Source organism: Elgaria multicarinata, chromosome 2 (assembly GCF_023053635.1).
Source record: "Elgaria multicarinata webbii isolate HBS135686 ecotype San Diego chromosome 2, rElgMul1.1.pri, whole genome shotgun sequence".
NCBI classification, from domain to species: domain Eukaryota; kingdom Metazoa; phylum Chordata; class Lepidosauria; order Squamata; family Anguidae; genus Elgaria; species Elgaria multicarinata.
The window spans coordinates 84,450,302-84,476,028 of NC_086172.1; the positions used below are offsets into that span (position 1 = coordinate 84,450,302).

General features: G+C 43.1%; 1 protein-coding gene across 2 annotated transcripts in view; it reads left to right on the forward strand.

Moving 5' to 3' along the window:
* Positions 1 to 24,925, forward strand: part of LOC134393679 (ras-related and estrogen-regulated growth inhibitor-like) — a 37,007-nt gene extending 12,082 nt beyond the window's left edge. Inside the window, exons 2-4 of one of the 2 annotated variants that reach the window (XM_063118741.1) lie at positions 14,522 to 14,578; positions 19,983 to 20,056; positions 22,944 to 24,925. In XM_063118741.1, coding sequence (XP_062974811.1) covers positions 14,522 to 14,578; positions 19,983 to 20,056; positions 22,944 to 23,429 — 617 coding nt within the window. In that variant the 3' untranslated portion in view covers positions 23,430 to 24,925. The remainder of the gene's footprint in view (positions 1 to 14,521; positions 14,579 to 19,982; positions 20,057 to 22,943) is intronic. The other variant, XM_063118742.1, reaches the window with a different exon arrangement.
* Positions 24,926 to 25,727: the final 802 nt, after the last annotated feature.

The window sequence follows — 25,727 nt, forward strand, 5'->3', positions numbered from 1 at the left end:
GAGCACCTATGATACTAACAAAATTCCAAGTGTGCCCATTGAGCCAAAAAGGTTGGGGACCCCATATACACACGTGTGTGTGTTCTCCCACTCTGACCTCTTGAGAGTGGCATCAGAAAATATAATTAAAAATTAAATAACCTTTTCTACTCTATAAACCTCTTCCACTTTTAGTATCTGCATAAGCACCCACACCACATTTTCTTTGTAATGTTACCTGCAATAAATGGAAATGCTTCTGAAATTCTGTTCTCTGCATGGCCTTCAGGCTTTGAGGTGGACAAAAATGGTATGGCGGTGCCTGATCTCGATGTCAACCTTGTTAAGTATATGAAAAGAAATACTTGCTTAGTCATTAAAATTGTGTGTGTATGGCTATTTCAGGGTTAAACAGAGAAAGACTATCTGTGGGCAATTACCTTGAGATAGAGGCTGTTCTGGGAACCTTGCCAAGATTCTAAGTTAGCCTCATCACAGCTGTATGTAATGTAGATAAGAATTGTGTAGATCTGTATATAGTTTCTCACTTGTGTAAAATGGAACTGATCACTGCTTACTGATCACTGCTCTATGATCACTGCTCTCTGTGTATGCCTCAGTGTGCTGATCTGAACTGATCTGAATTGAACTGCACAGAAGCCTGAAGGAAATAAACCAGCTCTGCTGTGTAAGACCTGTGTGATGTGTGTTTGTTTCTGAGCACAAACAGAGTTCCAGAGAGAGAAAAGTTCTGGCACAATAACCCAACAAAGGTTATGGGCCCAGTCCAGTCCAGGAAGCCTACGCCAGCCTAATCCAGGCAGAAGAACCAGAACTTGATGGGAACGGTGCAGTATCAGAACCAGAACCAGGAGTCTGCTAAAACAGAAAACTGTTGATGAAGGAAGACATCAAGCTAAAGCCAGTGCTGCAAAGTGAGGAAAAATCTCAGTCGGCTGACTCTGAGGAGGACTCTGAGCAGGAGGACGGTGAGATACAAATTCCTAAAGCAGAGGAAATGGCAGGAGCTAATATGTCTGGTTTGCATCAATTGTTGGAAAAGCTGAATGACTCTAACTATGCATTATGGTCTTACAAAATGCAAATGTATCTGATTCAGGCTGAACTGTGGTATGTAGTCACAGAGGATCCACCAGATAGAGCAGATCCACAGAATGCTAAATGGTTTAATGACGATGCAAAAGCAATGGCAGTTATTGCATTAGCTGTGGAAGACTCTCAAATTTCCTTCATTCAGTTTTTGAATACATCAAAAGAGTGCTGGAATGCGCTACAAGCTGTATATCAAAGAGAAACAGCGGGCAGTAAAGTAATTCTAACCCGGAAACTGTATGGAATGAAGCTGAAACCAGGGGAGTCTATGTCAAACCATTTGAAAAGCATGAGAGAAATCTTCAATCAACTCAGGGCACGAGGGATGGAGTTTACAACTATACACCAAGTCTATGTGATTTTGTCAAGTCTTGATTCATCGTACGATGCGGTTGTCACCATGATGGAAAGTCAAGAGGAGAAAAATTTAACCCTTGAGTATGTAGCTGGAAAACTACTGGAAACCTATGAAAGAAGACAAGCTTCAAAACAACAGAGCCTTAAACTTCCTGTGGCTGAATTTCAACAAAGCCATAAATCTTCTGACGTGGTAGCTGCATTAAAGGCAAGGAAATGCTTTAATTGTGGTTCCACAGGACACTTAAGGCGGGATTGCAACAACAAGAAAAAAAAACAGTCGACAGCAAAGTGGAGAGAAGAGAACAGCATGAATGAAGCTGAGTCAACAAAGAAGTGTCTTCTAGCAAGAGTCAAAGAGACAATGAATCCTTGGTTTTTGGACTCTGGGGCTTCAATAAGAATGGCAAAAGACAAACTTTCATTTGTAACCTTGGAAACTTCTACTTCAGAGCAAAAGTGTGTTATCCTTGCAAATGGAACAAAAATCCAGATTTGTGGTGTGGGTAATGTATATTTTGATTGTCTGGGAGTTGAACTACAAAGTGTTTTATATGTACCAGAATTAGAAACAAACCTTCTAAGTGTGTTTCAGTTAACAGAAATGGGGTATGAGGTTTGTTTTACTGAAGAAAATTGTACTATAAAACAGGGAAACAAGGTGTGTGTGCAGGGAATAATGAAAGATTCTTTGTATGTGATTAATACTTGTACAAAAAATGAAGTTGTAGCCAGCAAAGTCACAACAAAAACAATAGCCAATTGCAAACCACACCAAGAGTGCATCCATTTAACTCATAAAAGGTTTGGTCATGCTAACTATAAAACAATTTCTAAGATTCCAGAATTGTGTGAAGGGGTGAAAATCAAACCATGTTCTAACTATGTAGAATGTAATGTATGCAGTGAAACCAAGTGTCATAAGTCAAACATTCCAAAACATAGTGAGAGAACAACAAAAAGAATTTTTGAATTAATACATGCAGATCTTGCAGGTCCTTTTGAGACAAGTCAAGGAGGAAACAGATTTTTCTTGTCTATTGTTGATGATTACAGTAGATTTGGATTTGTGTATGTGTTAAAACAGAAGAGTGAAACTTTTGGAAAGTTTAAAGCGTTTGTTAAGTGGAGTAAAAATAGATTTAAAGAACCTATAGCTAATCTAAGAACGGACCGGGGAGGTGAATTTCTCAGCAACCAATTTAAAAAATTCCTCAGTGATGAGGGTATACAACATGACCTTACTGCTCCATATTCACCATTTCAAAATGGAGTTGCAGAAAGGAAAAACAGAACCTTGCAGAACATGTTAAGAGCTCTATTGAAAGAGTCAGGATTGTCTAACCTGTTCTGGGCAGAAGCTTTGTCCACCTCAAATTATTTGTTAAACAGGCTTTACCACTCTGTACATGAAAAAACTCCATATGAAATGTTTTACAAAAGAAAACCTAGAGTGTCACATATAAGGGTTTTTGGAAGTAAATGTTTTGCTCATATTCAGAAAGAAAACAGACCAGGAAAACTAGCTCAGAGAGGTTTGGAATGTAAACTGTTGGGATATGATACACAAACAAAAGGCTATCGTTTGTGGTCTCCATATCACAAAAGTGTAATTGTGAGCAGAGATGTAGTTTTTCATGAACAAATGCAGGAAACAAAACAGTATGTAAGTTTGCCTGTAGAACAGAAAGCTGTAGAAACAGAAGAAATTCCTGAACAATCTCAGCAAGAGAGGGAGGGGGAAGAAACTGTAAAGGAGGAAACTGTGCCTGTAACTATGCCAAAGCAACCAGAAAGGGAACGCAAAGCTCCAATTCGTTATTCAGATGAATACCAAAGCAAACAGGTTTCTCATAGAGCTTTACTAATAGCCTATGAACCTACTTCATTTGAGGAAATTCAGGAAATGGAACCTACAGAAGCTCAGGGCTGGCATGAAGCAATGTCAGAGGAAATCAGAGCAATGGAAAAAAATGAAACGTGGGAGCTAGTACCTTTACCTGAAGGTCGTAAAGCCATTACCTGTAAATGGGTATTCAAAGTAAAACAAAATGAGAAAGGACAGGTGGAACGTTACAGAGCAAGATTGGTAGCAAGAGGATTTGCTCAAAAATATCTAATAGATTTTGAAGAAGTTTATGCACCTACAACAAAATACTCAAGTGTAAAACTTTTGTTAAAAATTGCAGCAGAAAAACAATTGAATGTATTTCATTTTGACATCAAAACAGCTTTCTTATATGGAGATTTAACTGAGGAAATTTACATGACTCAACCAAAAGGTTTTGTTAAAAATCCAGGGTTAGTTTGTAAATTGAAAAAATCCATATATGGTTTGAGGCAAGCAGCAAGGTGTTGGAATAAGAAACTGGACAATGTATTGATCAAAATGGGTTTTAAACAAAGCAAAGCTGATCATTGTTTGTACACAAAACAGGATGGCTCAAATGTAGTGTATTTGCTGATTTATGTAGATGATTTGTTACTGGTTTTTAATGAAGAAGAACAGAAAAACACATTTGTAAACCAGCTGCAAAGACATTTTGAGTTAAAAGACCTTGGTTCAGTGAAAAGTTATTTGGGAATGCAAATTTCAAAAGATTCTAACACAGGGTCATTTCTGATTGAACAAAGTGGCAAAATTAAAAAATTGCTGGAAGAACACAGCATGGAGAATTGTAAAATTGTTGCCACTCCTATGGTCACTGATTTTCAAAATCAGACAGACAGTACTGAAATGGAAGACATACAGAAATATCAGAGTGTGATTGGAAGTTTACTTTATCTAGCAAACCTAAGTAGACCAGATATTACATTTGCTGTAAATCTTTTAAGCAGAAAAATGACAAAACCTTCTGTAACTGATTGGACAGCTGTAAAACGTGTATTGAGATATCTAAAAGGTACAATCAATTACAAATTGGAAATATCTACACACAAAGATGGAAATTTCTGTGTTTATGCAGATGCTGACTGGGCTAACGCAATTGATAGAAAGTCTACCAGTGGAGCAGCATTCTTTTACAATCAATCCTTGATTGATTGGTATACAAGAAAACAAAATTGTGTAGCAACCTCTAGTGCAGAAGCAGAATATATCAGCTTATCTCTGGCTTGTAATGAGATTGAGTGGTATAAACAATTATTTGCTGATCTAAGGTTGGAAATTGAGACACCAGTAACCATATTTGAGGATAATCAGGCATGTATTAGTATGGCTACATCTGAAAAGTGTAAACCAAGAACTAAACATGTGGATGTTCGTTATTCTCATGTGAAAGATATAATTCAGAAGGGCTGGATTAAGCTTGAATATTGTCCATCTGAAATGATGTTGGCTGATTTATTCACAAAACCAGTATCAATGGTAAAACACAAAGAGATGCTTTTAAAGCTGGGTCTCAGATTGTAACACAATTTAAACAACATGCGCAAGAGGAGGACTGTTAAGTATATGAAAAGAAATACTTGCTTAGTCATTAAAATTGTGTGTGTATGGCTATTTCAGGGTTAAACAGAGAAAGACTATCTGTGGGCAATTACCTTGAGATAGAGGCTGTTCTGGGAACCTTGCCAAGATTCTAAGTTAGCCTCATCACAGCTGTATGTAATGTAGATAAGAATTGTGTAGATCTGTATATAGTTTCTCACTTGTGTAAAATGGAACTGATCACTGCTTACTGATCACTGCTCTATGATCACTGCTCTCTGTGTATGCCTCAGTGTGCTGATCTGAACTGATCTGAATTGAACTGCACAGAAGCCTGAAGGAAATAAACCAGCTCTGCTGTGTAAGACCTGTGTGATGTGTGTTTGTTTCTGAGCACAAACAGAGTTCCAGAGAGAGAAAAGTTCTGGCACAATAACCCAACAAACCTCTCCATTCCTTCCTTGTAATGTTGCCTTCTGTTGTTTTTCTTGACATTTTTAATCAGTTTAATTGGGTTCTCTTCTTAATATAGTCACATGCACTTTAACTTTGGGAGCCTGCCCAGTTCCTGCCGTGGAATCCGGCACTTCTCAGAACTCCGGGCTGATTTTGTTTCACTGTCTTGGCCTTTACCAGTAAAGGCCTTAAATACGCCAGTAATTACAGGCTGCTACACTTTGTTGTTAATAATCTAGCTGTACTCACCTGTGGTACAACACTCCATGTGTTGTCCTCTTAAAGCTATTTCTAGAAATGTCTCTCAAATTAAGCCTGACCTTTCTTACATCCGATTACCTCCCACTGCACTGCAAAACTGCCCAAGTGAATACACAGCAGTATTCCACTGTGCAAAACACCCTGGTGAGGCAAGTGTGAAGGATGAGAGCTTTGGCACTGCTTTTTATGTAGTCCTCACCTCATGGGGTGAGTATCCTCATCCTTACCTGGTTCTGAATTGGCTCAGTGAAGCAGCAGCTTGTGTTCAGACTTTCCTCTTGACTCAGAGGTACAACTGGTGCCTGCACTGCTAGTGTTTTGCCACCAAAGGAGAAAGCTAAAGGATATTTGTCCTTTGTTGTAGCTCAAAGGCAAACATAGGAAATATCCCAGCAATTTGTAGAAGCTTCTCTGCTCTATTTGTCTTCTCATTGTAGAGGTTGAGGCCTTCATTATTTCTGGTTCCCTTGGTGATTGTTTGGGTGACCTATTATTAAGCTCCTCATGCAAAGCTCCATCACCTGCACTGATTACCAGTTTGTTTGGGAGCTCAAGTCAAGGTGGGGTTTATTACCAGGTTAACAGAAGGACAAGCTGGGCCTTACAGACAACCTCAGAGGCACTGCTCACAAGCTCACCATCAAAATCTATTAGATTGGTAAGCTCTAGAAACAGGGCATTTTTGGTAGTGACCCCATGTTTCTGGTACAGCCTCCCAATGGATATATGTCTGGCCTGTCGTTATTAGCATTTGAACAGGCCTTTACAACATTCTTATTCTAACCTACTTTTAATTTAAGTGCTGTGCTTGTGAGCTGTCTTTGGGGGTGTGTGGCTTTGTTGGCATATAAATATCAGAAATACAGGACTGTCCTCTCAGCTCTCCAAAGTAGAGGATTATCTCCTGTAAAGTAGGACAGCTGGCCTCTCTATTGTCAAGCTGGCAACATATATTTTACTGTTTTCTCCATGGGCTTCCACCCTGGAGGGTAAAGCACAGTAAACACTGTATAAATAAATTACATTTTGCAAATACTAAAAGAAAACAAATGTCAACGTTTTGACCTGTTTGCGTTTCATGGTTTTGCATGAATCATGTTTAACATTGTGGGATCTGTGAGGAGAAACATACAAATGTCATCCAAGAATTCTTGCTTTTACCGCTAAAACCTGAAATCCATAGCTGGTCCCACATTCTGCACATGGGACCTGCTGTAAACACATTAACAGGGGAGGGGCGGCACCTATTTTGAAATTATTGGGGAGGCTGTTCCCTGCAGGGTGTCTCAAATTCTTTAGGGAAACATGTGCTTCCCCAATATGCAGTATGTGTATTGTGGGCTGCTTCTTGTACTGAATTATGGCTGAGATGCATTATTTTTCAAGATCAATCCCCTTTAATGCTATTGATGTATATAAGATATTTCTGTACTAGAAGCAATTTAATAAATATGTATATACAAACGAGAAATAGTGCCATGTGTGGGCATGTGCTACTCTTGGGCAGTTGCTGAGGTCCAGGATCCTGGCAAGGCCAATACCACTGATGTCTGCTATTGGCCTCCTTTTAAAATTTTAATTTCCCACAATGCCTCCTGTGTAGCATCACTCTGCAGCACTGTGGGAAAGTAAAATGGCTGTTGACAGTCTCAGCTGCTTGGTGCTGATTGGAGTATTTTGCTTCCTCTTACTGCTGATTCTGCCTGGGGCCAGTGATACAGGAGATGGCTCTCCTGAGAGCATTTTGTTGCTGAGTGTTTCCTCAGACCCTAAGGTGGCTCTGAAGGGAAAGATACTGCAGGCATTTATGTGTGATACCAAATGTCTGTACCTGTTGTAAACTGCTTTAAAGACAAGAGCAAGTAAATGCCTTGCTCTTAACAAAAAATGCTGACCTCCCTGTGTAAGTTGACATGTAATCTTGCTGTTTTTGAAAACAGTGATGTGTGTGAATTGAACGTTGTAATTCACGCTCCTCGTTGCTTTAATTTTTAATGAATCTCTATGAGATATTAGAGCCATTGTCTTCAGTTATGAATCCATGACTGCACATTTCTTAAGAGTGGGAAGTGTTATGCTGCAAGCCTAATGTTAAACCACAGTTCTCTGTTTCATCTGAAATGGGGACCTGTGGTTTAGTGTCAATTTACTTACCAGGTTCCTATTCCATAGTTCGATCCTGGTTAGTAGTTTGACATTAAACCATCATTTCCCTGTAACAGGGAACTGTGGTTTAAAGAGACCAGGATTGCAGGGTTAAAGGAGAGCGGGGAGTGCTTAATAAAATATGGATTATTAAGTAGGAACATTACATCCAAACCAGCACAAATGCTTGATGAAACATAAAGTCTTCCAACTTTTCTGGAAATGGCAGGGCTTTCTTTTGTTGGTGGCACCCTGATTGTGGAATGCTCTTCTGGTAGAGATTCAGGTGTTGTCATTTAAGTATCAGTTAAAAACATGTTTATTTGTGCAGGATTTTCGGGGGGAATAGGCAAGTGCTCTGTTTTTGATTGAATGTATTGATGGTTTTACTGTATTTTATTATGCATATGTATTTTTAGAGTGTTGAATTGAATCTTGTTTATGCAGTGTGCTGTCTTTTATAGAAGTTGCCACCCTTGGCTCATTGTGAGGAAGGATGAGATATAAATCCAAGAAATAAACCTTTCCAGAAATACTGCAATGAAAGGGGCTTTATAACCTCTTAAGGACCGCGGTTATGGAAAGCCCTGCCCGGAGTCATTGCTGTTTGAAGCTGTTGCATTGATTAGGGTGACCATATGGAAAGGAGGATAGGGCTCCTGTGTCTTTAACAGTTGTATAGAAAAGGGAATTTCAGCAGGACAAGAGGGCAGGGCTCCTGCAGCGTTAATGAGGAGGGAATGTGATGAGGAGGGAATTTCAGCAGGTGCTGCATGCATGCAAACGACACCTGCTGAAATTCCCTTTTCTATACAACAGTTAAAGATGCAGGAGCCCTGTCCTTCTTTTCATATGGTCACCCTAGCATTGATGGAATGAATAGCGTGGCCAACTGATTAGACCTCATTTGGCAAGTGGGCTCATTCAGTTTGAGGATGCAAGGCTTTAAAATGCTTTTGTGTCTGTCTGTATTTTCCCAATTGAATTTCCAGTATCTGTTGTGTTGGGGCCAGTGCAATTCCCGTACTTCTTTCATTAAAGGAACCATCTTCCTAAATTTACTCCCTAAATGATGGAGGCACGCAGACTTTGTGCTTAGTCTAGGCTTTAATCACATATCTCTTTCCCAAACAGGAGCCCACCCATCTCTTTTTCCACTTCTTTCAGTCTCTGCCAAAACCATGTACATTCTTTAACCTCTGAATCCTCTATATTGTCCTTGTCTGCCCCTCTTGCCCCTAGCTGGCTGGATGCTTTGTACAGAGTTCTCTGTATGTGTCCTTGGAAGGGTGACCAGTACTTTCATAATCCAGTCCTTTGTATTCCCTCTGGCTGTAAGTAATAGTTTGGTCTGTGTAATTTATTTACTTTTGGTCTATGTAATATATTTACTTTTTTTAACCCCTACATTTAGAGGAACAAGTTATAATGGCTATAACTGTAGTCCTGATTACTTCAGTTGCTCACACAAGGGATATTATGTGAAAATTACTATGCTGTTTTAGAAATTTCCAAGTAATGTATAGTTCGTTATGCTAGTTTTTTAAAAAATAAGAATATGAAAAGTATTGTTCTGATGGGCCAAATGGTTATTTGCAAGTGTTATTTGGTTTTGTTTACTTTTGTAACTTTTTATCTCATTTTTCAAGATGAGTTCTTTGAGTAGCAACTTGAGATGAGTCTGCATACACACACACACACACACACACACATACACACACACAGAGAGAAAGAGAGAGAGAGAGAGAGAGAGAGAGAGAGAGAGAGAAACCAGTGTTACATGCTGCCTCCTTGTCCTTCATGAAACCAGTTTATTTATTTATTTCATTTCTATATCACCCAATAGCTGAAGCTTTCTGGTCAATTCATGACCAGTCCATGCCTGATCCCAAATGGGAATCATAATTGCCACTTAGGATTTGCCAGGAGGAGTAGGGAACCAAGTTAGATTACTTGCACCTCGGTAGTTCTTAGACGTAATACTCTCCTTACAGATTGTGTACCTTTTCTTTCACCATTGAAGGTTCTACAAGATTGCAGTTTATTTCTCTATGGTGGGTCATGGAAATCTGAATTCCTGAATTCCTTCACCTTTCTTCCCTGAATAATAACCATGTGAATGGGCTATGCATTCAGCATGGACTTGGGCTTGTCGTAAGGAGCACATCAAGATCTAGAAGACTTAAATTGAAGTCCAATAATTAACTTAACAGTGTGGCAGGAGCATAAAGAGCTGTTTTCCAAATGTTGGCCACCATTCTGTACAGCAGCCTTCCCAATATGGTGTCCTCCAGATGTGTTAGACTAGAACTCTCCTTTTTCCCAGCCAGCATGGTTAGGAATGATGGGTGTTACAGTCAAGCATATCCGGAAAGTACCAGGTTGGGGAAGGCTGGAGTACATAAAAGAATACTAAACCAATGTCATTCCAGATTCTGGGTTTGTTTTGGCTTTGATAGGTAAGATGTTCCTGGTTTCAAGACAATTCTGCCTGCACAATCTTACACTCTTTTCTAGTGGGCATCCAGATCTTTCTGACATCCAGGCAAACAGGCATTAGATCTGAGCAAATTCTAGGAATCTGAGCAAAGCCCTTCATGGTCTTTCTCTCCTCTACCTCCTGTCACATGTAATCATGTAGTTTTTGCAGGTGCCATGGGCAAATTGTGTAGGTGACTCATTCCAGCAAAATGCGCTTGCATCTATTTGTCCACAGAAATTTCTCTCAAACCATCCCAATATTGTAAAATGGAAATATTAGTTATGAAAAAGTATTCAGTTTTCCTGCTCGTTGGAGGGGGTCTTGTCATTTTCATGACACTGTTTTGTGTTGCTGTTCTGGCCACCCGATAATCTAGTAAGTAGATTATCATGTAGCCAAAGCAGCAACGCTCAAAGTTCTTCTTCCATTCTCCATTCATCTGCATTTCACTCAGCAGCCTTATGGAAAGATATAGCTACATTTGTATAGCCTCCCTCTGGGAATAGTTTTTTTCTGGCCCTGCTGTGCAGTCTTAAAGTCATCTTTGTTCAGAGTGAACGTGCTGGGAGATAGGACAGAGACTCCATACTTTTCCATGGTAAGAGAGGGAAGAATAGACAGCTGCAACATTTTATGGGACCTTTCAGTCCAAATTACTGTTTCAACACAAGCCCCTGCCCTGATTAAATCCTGCACAAAAGGCATTTGAGCCTTAGATGCAGATAGCATATCCCAGAAGAAAGCTTTTCCATGACCTCCTTGGGCTGTAGATGTTCTCACCTTACACTCTTCTCATTTAAACAAAGCAGAGAGGGAGTGAGGTGGAGAGAGAGAGAGAGTGCTGTCTCTTGACCGAATGATTGCCTACCTAGCCATTATAATGAAAAGAAGAGCGTTTTTCATGGCTTACTTCTTCCATTGTTTACCAGGAAACAAGGCAAACTCCCACTGGGATTAGCATAAGGGTCATCCCAAAATATCTCCTCCTGCTCTTCCCAGGGCAATGGGTAGAGATTCCCAGGCATAAATGCCGCCCCTCTGCGATTGTGTTGTTGTGTGTGGCATGTGTGCTGTCGAAGGCATCTGCTTAGCTCAGAGTGGGGAAGAGTCGAAGGGCTGCAGACGACCTGCATTTCAAGCTGTTTCCTGCACTGACAGTTCTGCCTGGCTCTTCAAAACCTTTCCCCCACTCTCTGTCTGAGAGGTTTGACACATTTGTGTTGCAGGTTTCAACTCATTCCCCTCCCTCCCTAACTCACTATGATGTTGTTTATGTCAGCTGTGTGTAGGCTGCCTCTGAGTCTGCACTCCCGTATTTTAATGTAGGAAATGCATGCAGAATACAGTTGAGAACATGTGTCTTTGAAATGTCAGAATGGTCAGACTTGGTTGGGTGACATGTGCACGACAGAAGGCCTGTGTAAGCTTTTTAAGATGCTTGCCTCATCCTTGCATTGGATTGTCCTCTCTCTCATTGGGCCTGTTCAGACAACGTACTAAGCCATGGTTAGTTAGGCCGTTAACCCTTTTACAGCAAATGGTTAGTGTAGCCACCATGGTTAGGAATGGTTCACATGACACGCTAAGTCATGTTTCCCCACCCCATATATACTGTGGTTGCTTCCCCATTTGTGTGTATTAAAATATAGGTTGGCAAATCAAATTTCAGAAACAATCCTACAATGTCATACTTCCTCACTCTGGTTCCCTCCAGATGTGTTGGGCATCTGGAAGGCTGGGAAAGGCTGTTATGTGGCATTTCTAGAGGAAAGCCTAGAGCAGCAAATATAGCACAGACCATAGCCAGATGAAAGGTTGTGAGAGCTCTGTGTTCAGTGTTGTGGTCAGCCTCCCCATGGTGTGTCTGCCAACATTCTCTTCTGCCCACCACATTTTTTCCTTGATTGCTTCTTCATTTTAGAGATGACCTATTAGGCTTCTCATGCTAAGCAGTATTCTGGTCCTCTTGGGAGAAAGTTTGGGGCCTAGGAATTCCGGTACTTCTAGGTCCTTCACAGCCTATTTTTATCCCCTCCCCATCCTTCCCTCTATATGCTAACTTCCAGTTTTCCTGCTTTGGCTGCCTGTTATAGCTGTGGACGGCCATGGTGGTTCTGGCTTGCTGGTTTGTTGTATTCCAGGACATGATTTGACTCACAGAAACCTCTGTTCTTCCTTCAAAGCCAATTCAGATGTCCATTGCCTGAAATGGAGCAACCCTTCACATGTCGGTTAGAGTTGTATGGAGTCAGATACAGGATCTGGTTTACAAATATATATTCCACTTCCATTCTCATGTGAGGAGTTGCCTGTATGAAAGTGCCCCTGTGTAAAACCAAATACTGTAGATAAAGCATATCCTACTTCAAAACTTTTGGAACTTGTTTAAGTAAGTACTAACAGGGACTGGCTGGCGAGATCACATTACGCCAGTCCTTTTACAACTTCATTGGCTGCCAGTCCAGGTCCAGGCCCGATTCAAAGTGCTGGTATTGACATTTAAAGCCCTAAACGGTTTGGGGCCAGGTTATTTGAAGGAACGCCTCCTCCCATATGTACCTACCCGGACCTTAAGATCATCTACAGGGGCCCTTCTCCGTGAGCCCCTGCCAAAGGAAGTGAGGCAGGTGGCTACTAGGAGGAGGGCTTTCTCTGCTGTGGCACCCCGGTTGTGGAATGAGCTCCCCAGAGAGATCCGCCTGGTGCCTACACTGTACTCCTTTCGTCGCCAGCTGAAGACCTTTTTATTCACTCAGTATTTTAACATTTAATTTTAACTTAAATTTAAATTATACTGTTTTAACTCTGTATTTTAACCTTATATCAATTTTGCTGCGTGGTTTTATCCTGGTTGTGCTTTTTATATTGTATTTTGTATTTGTGTTTTTAACTTGTTGGTTGTTTTATGATGGTTTTAATTTTTGTGAACCGCCCAGAGAGCTTCGGCTATTGGGCGGTATAAAAATGTAATAAATAAATAAATAAATAAATAAAGTGAATCTGATCCATTACTGATGGTGAATCTAGAGGCACAGCGTTCTAGTTATAAGAATATGAATGTAATCTTGAGTTATGGCTTCAGTATTTAAGATAGCACTGGCTTAATATAATGTCCAGTGCTATGCCAAGTTTTTGTGAGGTTTGTTTTTTGCTACGAAAGTTCCTGTTTTAGGGTGTATTATTATTATTTATTTATTTATTTATATAGCACCATCAGTGTACATGGTGCTGTACAGAGTAAAACAATAAAATAGCAAAACCCTGCTGCATAGGCTTACATTCTAATAGAATGTATGAAAAGTTCAGGAAAGCCCTGTACCTCATACTCTTTCATACGTCTTCGTGTCTATTCAAAACTTTTGCTTTGATCTGCTCCATTTCTGGCAATGTTCTGCCTGCCCCTTGAAAAGTTTCTTTGCTCCATGATGCCGGCCAACTGGGGATCATGTACTGAACATGATGATGTCACAGCACTAGGCGGTCAGGTTTGTGATGACATCTCTGAAGACAAGTGAAGGGGGAAGGGGAAACCTATCTCTGTTGCCCAGACAACCCAGCTGATGCTCTTTGTCTTGTCACATTGCATTGACAGGTTCTTTGCCTGCTGATGGACTTGGCAAGACATTTGTTCAATCCAACTCTTGTTGAACATGCCTAGTTGGGGAAGAATGTGAAAATCCACGTGCACATCCCATTGAAAGTGGTGCAGTGCAGAGGACAATATCTGCCTTTTGATGTGCATCTTGATGCTCTTCCCACCCACATACTGCCCCAACTAGTCATATAGGCTTGACTGGGTTGGTGTGGGGGAGCGTCAGCCGAGTTGCCTCAATGACTGGAATATGCTTTAGCTCTCCACCAACAGTTCCATAACCTTTCTCAAAGGAGTGCAAACGTTGCTAAAGGGAGATACATTTCAGAAAAGTGAGAATGTTCTTGAAATGTACTTCACCATTTCAACTTGGCATCAGTCATTTTCTCTCTCTCACACACACGTATCACATTTTGTTTCTCTAGGAATAGGTGCATTCTAACTATGGACAGAAGAAACTGGACAACAGACCAGTATCATGTGGGCCCAGGGCTCATGTGTTGATTCTAGTCAATCATCTGGAAGTGAACTCCCTTTTGCTCTCTTTCTTTTGCTTCCCCCCCAAAAACTGCAGCCAATAGTCTGAAGGCTTGGTCATAAGACCCACCCACATGCTGGGTCCTCCACTGTGGTGATAGGCTATTATATATCTGTATCAGTTTACTCTGCTAATCATAACATGTTTTTTTTCCTTTTTCCAATGAAGCTTTGACAGTGAGATTCATCACCAAGCGATTTATCGGCGATTATGATCCTACTCTAGGTACGTCTAGCTTCCTGCTTACCTGTGCTGTGCCAAATCAGGGTGTTGGTGGCTTTTGTTTTTGGAGAGAGATATCCAGCTGCTAAGAGAAATTGCCATTTTGCTCTTATTTACAAAATCTTTGGGGGAAGGGGAGAAGGGCTGTAGCTCAGTGGTAGAGCACATGCTTTGCATGCAATACAACCCAGATTCAATCCACAGCATTTCCAGGTAAGGCTGGTAAAGACTTCTGTTTGAGACCCTGAAGAACAGCTGCCAGTGAGTGTAGATCAGGGGTGGGGAATGTGTGGTCCTCCAGATGCTGTTGGACTGCAACTCCCATCAGCCCTAGTGAGGGATGAAAGGGATTGCAGTCCAAAGAAATCTGGATGGCCACAAGTTGCCTGCCCCTGGTTTAAATAATACTGTGCTAGATGGACTAATGAATTATATTCACACAAGATACTAACACACACCTAGGCCTTAGCTAGACCAGCCTTTATCCTGGGGCAAATCCCGGAATCGTCTCTGTGCATCCAGATGACGCACAGGGGATCCCGAGATCAGAGAGGGATCGTCCCTCCCTGGCCCCAGGATACAGCCCTACACTTTGGGCCTGCTTTTTCCGCGGTCCTGGGCCGAGCCCCAGACTGCGGAAGGTGTGGCCCAGCCCATTGCCGCAGCTTGAGCCAGCTCCGCGCGATTTCTCGCCGGGAGCCGCGCACGGGGCGCAGCGCTCCTTAGGAGCACTATGCCCATCAGAGCTAGAGTGGGGGGAGTGGGGAAAGTAGTTAAAATTTAAAAAACCCTTACCTTTGTGCACGACCGTTTTTCCGCTCTGGCTCCTTTAAAAATAAAAAAAAATGGCAGGAGCAACACCTCTCTTCTTGAGGTCATTGCGTCTTACATATAAACAAGGGCAAGATCTCGCGTTATTCACAATGCGAGGTCTCCCCTCCTCTCCCCCGGACTTTCAGGTATGTCTGGCAAAGGCCTCAGTGGTTGAGTGTGCGTTGTTATTGAACCATGGGTTATTGTGTTCTTTGAATGCAGCGTGTTTTCCACAGGATGGCTTGGTACCCATGTAGTATAGCTTGCTAACCATCCTAAACCAACACTTAGTGTCATGTATGTGCAAACCAGGTCAGAGTGTTCATGTTTAGGAGGATGTTTTTCTATCTGCAAGGGATTCCCCCCCACACACACAGTCCATTTGGTAGTAATCTATAGAAAATTATACTAATCTCCATTATGTCCTACTTTCCCTCATTTTGCCTTCCTTTCTTTGTTATGACTGTAGAGGTGCTTTCCACAGAAGCAAGAGCTGCTTTTCCACAAAAGCTTTTCAGGGCCTGGAACATCAATGTCTGTGTCTGTAAAATGTTCTATGCATGTTCAATAAGACAAGGCCCCTGTCTATACGACAATGGGATTGCTCCTCATTGAGTATAAACCTGAATTTTCGTAGATTCAAATCTATGTAAAGAGCGTCACACTGCAGCATCAACAGTGATTTATCTCCTGAATTTTTTTTGTAGTGCAGTTACTAATGCACACATACGATGCTATGGAGTATAGATGAGCTAAGCTATAAATTTTATCTGCGGAGCTCTGCAGATTCATAGAAGAGGAAAACCGAGGGCAGAAAGGAACGAGGCAGCCAAGGAGGATGTGAGAGGGGACTGAACACGTCTCCTCCCTCTTGCTGCCTGTTCCCCACTCTTTGTTTTAATTTTAAAACGTCCATCTGCGGACCTCTGCAGATTCATATAATTCAACATGAAAACGGCAGGAAGGAACGAGGCAGCCAGAGGACACGATAGGTGGGAAGGAGGGAAATTGGCCAATCACTTTGTCCTGCCCTCAAAGTTATGCCCACATGTCAAGATGCAATTTAACTCCCCCAAGGACACATAACTATAATGCAGCGCAAACTCGTACGTTGATCCAAAAGTCACGGTAAATCGCAACTACGAATATGTGCATTATCGTGTTAAAAAAATGATGCTGCAGCAAATGGTCGCCTGTGTCACATGTCCTGAAATGCAAAGCTGCGCATCTACATTGGGGTAAAGAGCCCGTATAGACATCCCCAAGGAATCCTACTTTGGAGAGGGTAGGAGGCTGTCAACACTGAGAAGAGAGATGTAGTGATTTTTGAAGTCATGAGCATGAAGAAGAAATATGTTGCCATAACTAGCGAGGTAGCTTGGGACACTGGCACCCTTGGTAAGAATTCCTGTTCTGCTGAAGTAACGTCAGAAAAAGCCTCCATTTGGAATGATGTCTTTTGAACTTATGCTGGCAGGTCTGCCTAGTCTTTGGAGGATAGCATGGGCACAAAGGGGTGGGGGGTGCCTTTCCCCCGGGCTTAGTTACCGGAAATGTCACCTCCTCTTCTTTTTCTTTTTCAGCGTTTTCCCTCCCTTCCAGCTGAAAAGTGACTTGGCATGACTGCCTTGCCTTTTCAGCATTTCTCATTCTTGGGCTGTGACCCATACAGTGTTTTTGAAAAACAAAATGGCACTTTTAGTATTTTGCAAGCTAATTTTGACCATTTTAGTATCAGGTAGCTGCTATGGAGTGCTCAAAGGGGGAAATTTGGCTTGCAAACAAGCTAAATATAATCCCTTTAGCACCAAGGAGTGCTACAGAGCAATTTTCTGCCAAATTTCAGTGGCAAATCACTGATTTGTTTAGATTGGGTGGGTGGATTTTAGGGCACTCTCTGGCCTGTAAAGGGGAACCCCATGGGATAAAAATGCCCCGAGACCTCCTGCAGTTGCCTACCGTTGCTATACACACTTTACCAGGGGTATGTCCCGTTGAATGCAGTAGGGCCTATTTTCCAGGTAAACATCCATAGGCTTGCACGGCATGTTATGGAACCAACTGTGCAAAAAGTGTAATGACTACTCTGTAGGATCCAGAGGGGGCTGTGGTTAGGGAGGATGGGCTGACAGAGAGAACCTAAAATCACTTCCCCACCCCCACCCTTTGGAATAATTGTGAGCAGAAAAATTCTCAGCCGTAGGCAGGCAAATGTGACTAGACGGTATCTGGCCGTTCTCCTCCTTTAATCTACAGTGTGTATATACAGGCTCTGTTATCGGCACCTAGATCTTGAGCAGGAAAAGAATGCCCTTGAGGCCAAGATGAGTTAATAAGGCTTGTTGGAGCCTGGTCATTTCAAAGTTGGCGGGCGGGTGGGAGTTTAATACGAGAATGAAGAGATTGCGAGGAGAGCTGTCACTGTGCGCAGCTACCCTTCAGGGCGTCTTCTGTTCAGTAGGCGGGCTTTCGGCCTTTCTGGGGCTGAGTTCTGACAGGGCCTCATTTCACAGAACAATTGATGCGCTTTCATTTTCTGTCTTTGGCAATGCTCCCTTTATCTTCATGGCCCCTGGTCCCAGAATGGCTCCATTTTGACATTTCAGCTGTCACTGCAAATGGGAGGCTGAGCAGTACTTTGAACTTATAATGAGCCCCTCCACGGTGGGCTCTGTTTTTATCTGCAGTCGCAGCATTGGCAGCTGCAGCTGCAGGTGAGATGAAAGTCCATGAGTTGGCAAGATCGCCTAGTTGCACCTCACAACCCTCGTGGTCTATTTTTTCTTCTTCCTCCTCCTCCTCCTCTTGTTTTCTGTTCTCCTTCTGGGTCCACACACTTTAAGTTTGTCTCTCCTCCTACATCTCAGGGTTACTTGCTTGTGTTCCATACTGAATCACCTGCATTTCTGTTGCCAGTTCCTTTGTTCTCTTTGTCCCCCATCCCACTAATCCAGTTCCTGATGTACACCAGCCTCTTACTCTTATCTGTCCTCAATCTCCCACCTGCAGTTACCCTCCCACTTAGCTCCTCTCAGCTAGAAAAGGAATTGAGAACAAAACTGCCAGTATCCTACTGCATTTATTCAAATCTATGGTGCAGTCACACTTAGAATATTTTGGTCACCACAAAAATTGTGAGAGCTGGAAAAAGTGCAGAAAAGGGCAACTGAAATGACCAAGGGGCTGGAGCATCTCCCCTATGAAGGAAGGTTACAACAGCTGGGATTGTTCAGCTTGGAAAAAAGGAGGCTAAGGGGGAGACATGATACAGGAAGTGTACAAAATTATGCATGGTGTGGAGAACGTGGATAGGGAGACTTTTTTCTCCCTCTCCCATAATACTAGAACCCGAGGTCATCCCATGAAGCTGATTGGTAGGAGGTTTGGGACAAATAAAAGGAAGTCCTTCACACAGCGCATAGTTAAACTACGGAATTCACTACCACAAGATCGGATGGCCACCAATTTAGATGGCTTTAAAAGGCGATTGGATAAATTCCTGGAGGAAAAGGCTATCAATGGCTACTAGTCCTGATGGCTAAGTGCAACCTCCAGTATCAGAGGCAGTAAGCCTCTGTAGCCTGTATACTCCAGTTGCTGGGGAACATGGGTGGGAGGGTGCTGTTGCACCATGTCCTGCTTGTGGTTCCCTGCTTGTCAACTGGTTGGCCACCACGTGAACAGAGTGCTGGACTAGATGGACCCTTGACCTAATGGCTCTTCTTGTGTTCTTATGTACTACACGACAACCCTTCTTGCCTCTAGGCAGAGTTGTGGCAACCGCAGAACAAGGGAGGCAAAGCAGAAACCTGGGACAAACCGATTTGCTCTTCTACTTATTCCAGGCTGGTTCTCTGCTGGTACCACCACTGCTGCTCCATCAAACCACAGCATCTTTCCTTTATAGTGTATTGTTTGGTCATGTGAAACCATCACTTTAGAAAAACTGCAGGGACCTCTCATTCCACAGTGCCATTTCTCTGTAAAAACTGACCATGCAACTCATCCTAAACCTCACCAGTTTGAGTGTACAGATCAGGCTATCTGGGTACTGGAGCTATCTTCAGAAGCCTCTGGTTGTTCCTGCCATTTAGCATGAGGTAGGTGGCAACCAGGGAGAGGGCCTTCTCTGTGGTGAAGCCTTCCACATGGTACTCTGTTCTCTGGGAGTCTCAGGTGGGTACCCTTATGAGTGTGTTTTCGGCACCAGGCCAAAGAGCATTGTATTTTCTTGGGCTTTTAGTATTTCAGGAGTATGACCATCCAATTTTACTGTGCTTATTTAATAGTGGATTGAGTTTTGTTGTATTTTATGTTTTTATTGTCAGCTACCCAGGGAATTATTGAATTGAAGGTGATATTTTTTAAAAATTGAATAAGTGATTAATAAAAAATACAAATTCCTAAGAGTTTTCAGAGGCAAAATGTCTGTAAGAGTTTTTTTTTCTTTCATATTAAGCCATATACATGTTTGGAAAAGAAATTAGGATGTGGAGAAATAAAGCTGTCTCATTTAGCATTCTCCTAGATTTTATTATTAAATGTCTTTTATGCAGACACCAGGGGAGTTCTCACAAATGTTTCTGTTTTACAGAGATGATTTACAGGCACACTGCTGTCATCGATGGAGAGATGGTGCACTTTGAAATCCTTGACACAGCAGGACAGGTATGGTTCTGCTTGCCACACCTCAAAAAAGCGGATATCGTAGGAAATGGGCAACCAAAATGATCAAGGAGCTGGGGGCAATTCCCCTCTGAGGAAAAAGTTACAACATTTGGGGATTATTGGCTTAGAAAAACGTAAGGGGAGTCATGATAGAAATGTATAAAATTATGCATGGTGTGAAGACAGTGCAGTCAACGAATATAAAATAAGGAATGCTAAGCATCAGCAGAAGATTTCCAGCCATAAAATAAACCAGAGGCATCTGCTTGGTCACTGTGGGAAACAGGATATTGGACTAGATGGACCTTTGCTCTGTTCCAGCAGGGGCTCTTCTGATGGCTACAGTTTAGCAGAGGGTGTCACATAAACAACTGTGCGAAAGAGGCAGAGCAACCTCTGGCTCTCAGCTTGTTACTGCATTTGTCAAGATGCGTGGAACATATTGTGGATTTTCCTTTGGTTTTTTTCATCAGCCTGAGGTTTAGCTGTGATAAAACTTACATGGTTGGCACAATATGGGGCAAGTATGGAAGATGAGGGAGGGACAAGATGAGGAACAAAGACCAAGATGGCAAGACATTCAAATGCTCATAGAAAAAAAGAGAAGAAATAGGAACTGATGTGTGTATGTGGGGGGCCTGGGGGAGAGCGAAAGCGCACGCTGGCCTGCTTGCTTGCATGCTGAGGGTGTGAGATTAGGCTGGATTTAACAAGGAACATCTTCATCTTTATGTGATAAAAAGGAAGAGATCCCTACGCAAAGATTAGAAGATGGGAGGATTTGGAGGATGGATATCAAACCCTGGGATCTGAATGAAAAATTATTAAAGTCAATTAGAGAGTCTGGCTATAATGTCCAACAGGATGTTTTGGCCAAATAGCCTGGTTAATGTCTGCATGTCAAAAGGCATTGGGGATAAAAATACAAATAAAAAATTAAGATCTGCTTCCTTTATAGGGTGAGTTTTGCAGTTTCCAAATCTGGAATACAGTGGGAGGCCGATTGTATTCAGAATTTGTAAACAGCGGTGAAGCGTTTTGTAGATCGACATGTTGCCTTTCTCTGTTTTGATCAGTCAGTGTTCCCTGTTAAGATGCCCTGGAGGATTTCTGGCAGAGATGTGTGGATATTAATTCTTAGAATGCAGAATGATGTTTAGCTCATCAGTTCTTGGGAACCAAATAGAATCAGGCTAGATCAGTTCTTAAATGGTAACTTTTTAATGGTGTGTTTCAAGAGAAGGGATCTCTCCTGTTCTGAATTAATTAACCTAGAACTACCACTTAGTGGTTCTGCTCTAAGAGTTAACTTATCACACAGAAACATGCATTAACATACAAAAGTGGAAGGTGGGTAGGACCTGAATCTGTTCTTTATTCCTCCTGATTTTATAGATTAATTTGTCAGTTAAATTGTATTAAAAGACAGCTGAGATGTGTTCAGCAACCTTGGGTGCTTCCAAACAGAGGGCTTCTGGCACTACTAGCCAGAAGGCACAATGCAGAAATTCCATCTCTTTATCCTTAACCTATTTTCTGTGTTAAGGAAAACAGGAGAAGATGTAGTGGGGAAACACAGGAAGGTTTCCAGTTGAAGATGGTGGTATCTGGACCACCTTGCCAAATTCTGTGAATGAGGCAGGGCAGTTGCAGGGTAAAAGTTTCAGGTTGGATACAGATTTAGTCAGAGTTGACCCATTGATTTCAGTGGGTCTACTGTAAGTATGACTCAAGGTCAGACACCTGCCAAGGGCACACAGTCCGTTGACCAGAGTCCCCTGGAGTATCTTCTCTTCACCAATGCAACTTGCTTGTCCACTAGGCCCTTGTTCTGGCCCAGACAGCAGTGGTGATCGATTGCATTTCTACCCTTCCTTTTTCCCTCCAAGGAACTCAAGGCGGCATACATAATCCTTTTCCTCTCCGTTTCTATCCTCACAACAACAACCCTGTGAGGTGGGTTGGGCTGAGAATCTGTGACCATCCCAAAGTCACCCAGTGAGCTTCCATGGCCAAGTGGGGACTAGAACCCAGATCTCCCGACTCCCAGTCCAACACTCTAGCCACTATACCACCCTGCCTACTTGCTCACTGGCTCGTTATCTGTCAAGCAAGCCAAATGGTAGCAATGATAAGAAAGAGGATGAGGAGCAACAGCAGCAGCTGACGACAATGGCAGTGAATTGAGGAAGGCCAGCTTGCCCAAGAGTCCCAAAAAACTTGGTGCTTTGCCCTGTTCTGACTAAATCTCAATCCAACTCCTCATCTGGAATCACCCTTTTTTACTGTGCTCTCAGGATTTCATTGCATGTTCCACCTGTGAGACAATAATTTTAGTCTCTTTGTTGGCCAAAATAGATGCTTGGTAGTAGATTCACCAATGAAGAACTGCAGAGTGGGCCAGGTGGAGAAGTAGTGAGTGGGAAGGAGGTACATACACCTAGCTCCACTTGCCACTATCCCTCTGCACATACACTCCCCCTGCTTTCCCCCATGATGTGAGCAACACACACATACGTAGAACCTACGCTGGGGGAAACAGTCATGGATGGGGGAAAGGGTCAAGCACTGCCTCCTTCCTCCTGCTGCTACTTTTTGACTGTTTATAAGCAACTGAATGTTTGGTCCTATCTGTCTGTATCTACATCAGCATTCGCTAATGTGGTGTCCTCCAGATGTTTTAGATGACAATTCCCAGAATTCCTTACCATTGGGCATGCTAAGAGGAATTGAAGTCCAAAACATCTGGAGGGCACAAGGCTGCTCTGGATGGCCCTAATGAGCCAGATACTCAGCCACAATCAGCAGTTTGTGTATAGACGCATGGAGCTCTTTGCAGAGAAGGTGCCATGTTTATATTGATTTCGGATTCCTCCTTCTGTCCTAGGAGGAAGATTCCCTACAAATTGAAGAGAAGATTAAGTGGGGAGATGGCTTTGCGGTGGTTTATTCTGTCACTGACAGGTGCAGCTTCGACGAGGTCATGAGGCTCTGCTTCCTCATCAACCACATCCATTCCAGCCCAAAGCGAAGCAGCGGGAGCGGAGAGCCACCGGTGGTGATTGTGGGGAACAAGAAGGACCTGCAGTTTGACCGAATGGTGTCCTCTGAGGACGGGGAGAACCTGTCCAAGGCCCTGAAGCACCCATTCTACGAGATCTCTACCAGGGACAGCTATGAGGAGACTGTGACAGTTTTCAACACCTTGTACAATGAGCTGATGAAGCAGGGCCATTTCTCCCCGGGGTCCTTCAAGAGGCGAGCTGTCTCTAAACTGATGGAGAAGATCCCCAAGATCCACGCCAATTCAACCCTGGCCTCAGGTGGCAGGAGTCTGAGCTTCAACTCGTTCAGAGATTACATCCCAGAGTGAACTTTTGCATTGGCTGTGGTGCAGTGATGAACAATGCATGCAGGGGCCAGCTGGAGTTGGCAAGAGAGAGGCTGCAGAGCTGGTAACACAGCAAGGCAAGAGACCTGTACAGTGTTAGGAAAGGGGGTCCTCTTTCTAACCACCTTGAGCTAGGAAGGCCAGAGGATGACCCTAGGTTGATTAGAGTAGGGGATGTAGCCATACATAAAAACAGCCCTACTGGATCAGAGCAGGGGTCCACCTGGTTTAGCATCTTGCTTCCCCAAGTGGCCAGCCAGATACTTCTGGGAAGCCCACCAGCAGAGTGTGAAAGCAAGAGCCTTCCCCAGCTGTTGCCCCTGAGCAATTGGTATTCAGAGGGAAGTTGTTTCTGTCCCTAGAGGTTCCATTCATCTATCATGGCCCATAGCTCTTGATAGCCCCTGTCCTTCCATGTTTTTCTTTTCTCCAGTTTTCAAGCCACCTAGGCTGGTAGCCATCACTGCATCTTGTGGCAGTGAGTTCCATCCTTAAGGCTGACATTCTGCATTTTTCTCCTTTAGAGATTAGTCTTTTAATTTCTGGGTGGAGGGCACCTGTGATAAGTCATTTGGTTAGGTGGCCTTTATCCCCCCTTTTGGGGCCTGCCAAAACCTAGGAAAACTGGTTGCCCTTGCAGGACAGAACTTGGACGCTGAGCTCAAGAGCAGCTCAGCCCTGTTGAGTATCTCTTGTAAGGGGTGGTGTCTCCAAACAGTGATTTTAAAAGCTGATTTAAAGTTTCCTCTCATCTGTCTGGTTATTGCTGGCATGTTGCTGGTCCCTCCTCTCGATCAGCACAACATTCACCACTTTCTGCACCTCACCTTCCATACCGGCTTGAGCCCACTGGCTCCACCAGCTTTCGACACAGTGCAGTCTTACTTATCCAGTGGTACTCGAGCACGCTGAAATGTTGCCTGGATTATAGATTTGAGTAGAGAGGGAAGAAATGGGAGTGCTGTTTACACTGGGCTACACAGCGACATGAGACTTCATGGCAAGAGGAAGGCAATGAATGCGAAGAATCGGGGAGTTCACAGAACCATAGCGCTTTAGCGACCAGTAGCCCATTAAGGGTGCAACCCTATGCATGTTTAGACAACAAAACATCCTACAACTCCCAGCATGCTCCAGCCAGCTATGCTAGTTGTTGTAGGACATCTTGCTGTCTAAACATGCATAGGGTTGCTCCCCAAGACTATTACCCTGCCATAAGGCAACTCCCCACATCCAACCTGCAGATCCAGCTATGTAATTTGCATCATCAACAGAGATTATTTCTGTGTTCTTGGTAGGTGGATGCCACTAGCAAGGAACATGTTCAACTCCTTCCCCCGTTTTCAACAGATTTCTCTGAAAGTATGAGCATACGAGGCTACCATAGAATGTTGGTCCACCTAGCCCAATGCTATTGACTCTGACTGGCAGCAAAACTTCCAACATCTCAGCTTCATTCCTTTTCAAAGATTTTATTCAAAATGCTAATTCCCTGTCCTTGGGGGTTGGGTGGGTGGGAATTAACTGGAGAAGTGAGGGATTGAACCCGGAACCTTTTGCATGCAAAGGCTATGTTCTATCACGGAGAGATGGTCCCTCCCCAGACCCTTCCTTCCTTTTCGAAGGCTTCTTCTGCCATGCCAGTATTCTGTTCACAGGCCTTAGGCACTTGCTGTTGTGGAAGGGGAGAGGACTGACTCATCGGCTCTACTTGTTCCGCAGAGGCTTCCACATGGCCTTCAACACTGGAAAATGGCAGCTTGCCTGCCTGCCTGCCTGCCTGCCTGCCTGCCTGCCTGCCTGCCTGCCTGCCTGCCTGCCTGCCTGCCTGCCTGCCTGCTACCCACCTCCTTCGCAGAGTACTTTTGCAGGGCTTCTGTGTGGGCAACACAGAGAAGCTCCTTGTGCCTCAAACGTGCAGAGACTTTACATGCACCTTGAGGGATGCTCCCGTCTTTTTGAAAATTAGAGGCATGCCTGTTTGCATTTCTCTGGCAGTGGATCAAAACTCAAGGACTGCATTTTGCTTACTTTCCGAAGTGTCTCCTGTGAGACAGTCCTGCCATCGATCAACAAGTTTGAGAAGGTAGCCTTCTCTTGAAACCAGGTTAGCTCTCATATCAGAGTCAAGACATCTTTGCTTTACTCCTCTTGCCTTGAAGCTGTGTGGCTTTATAATTACATTTCATATGCTAAAATTGTATTACATTATCTTCCACTATTGGCTAAAAGCTGTACACGAGCAGGAGGAATATGCATATGGTACAAAATTGAATCTAG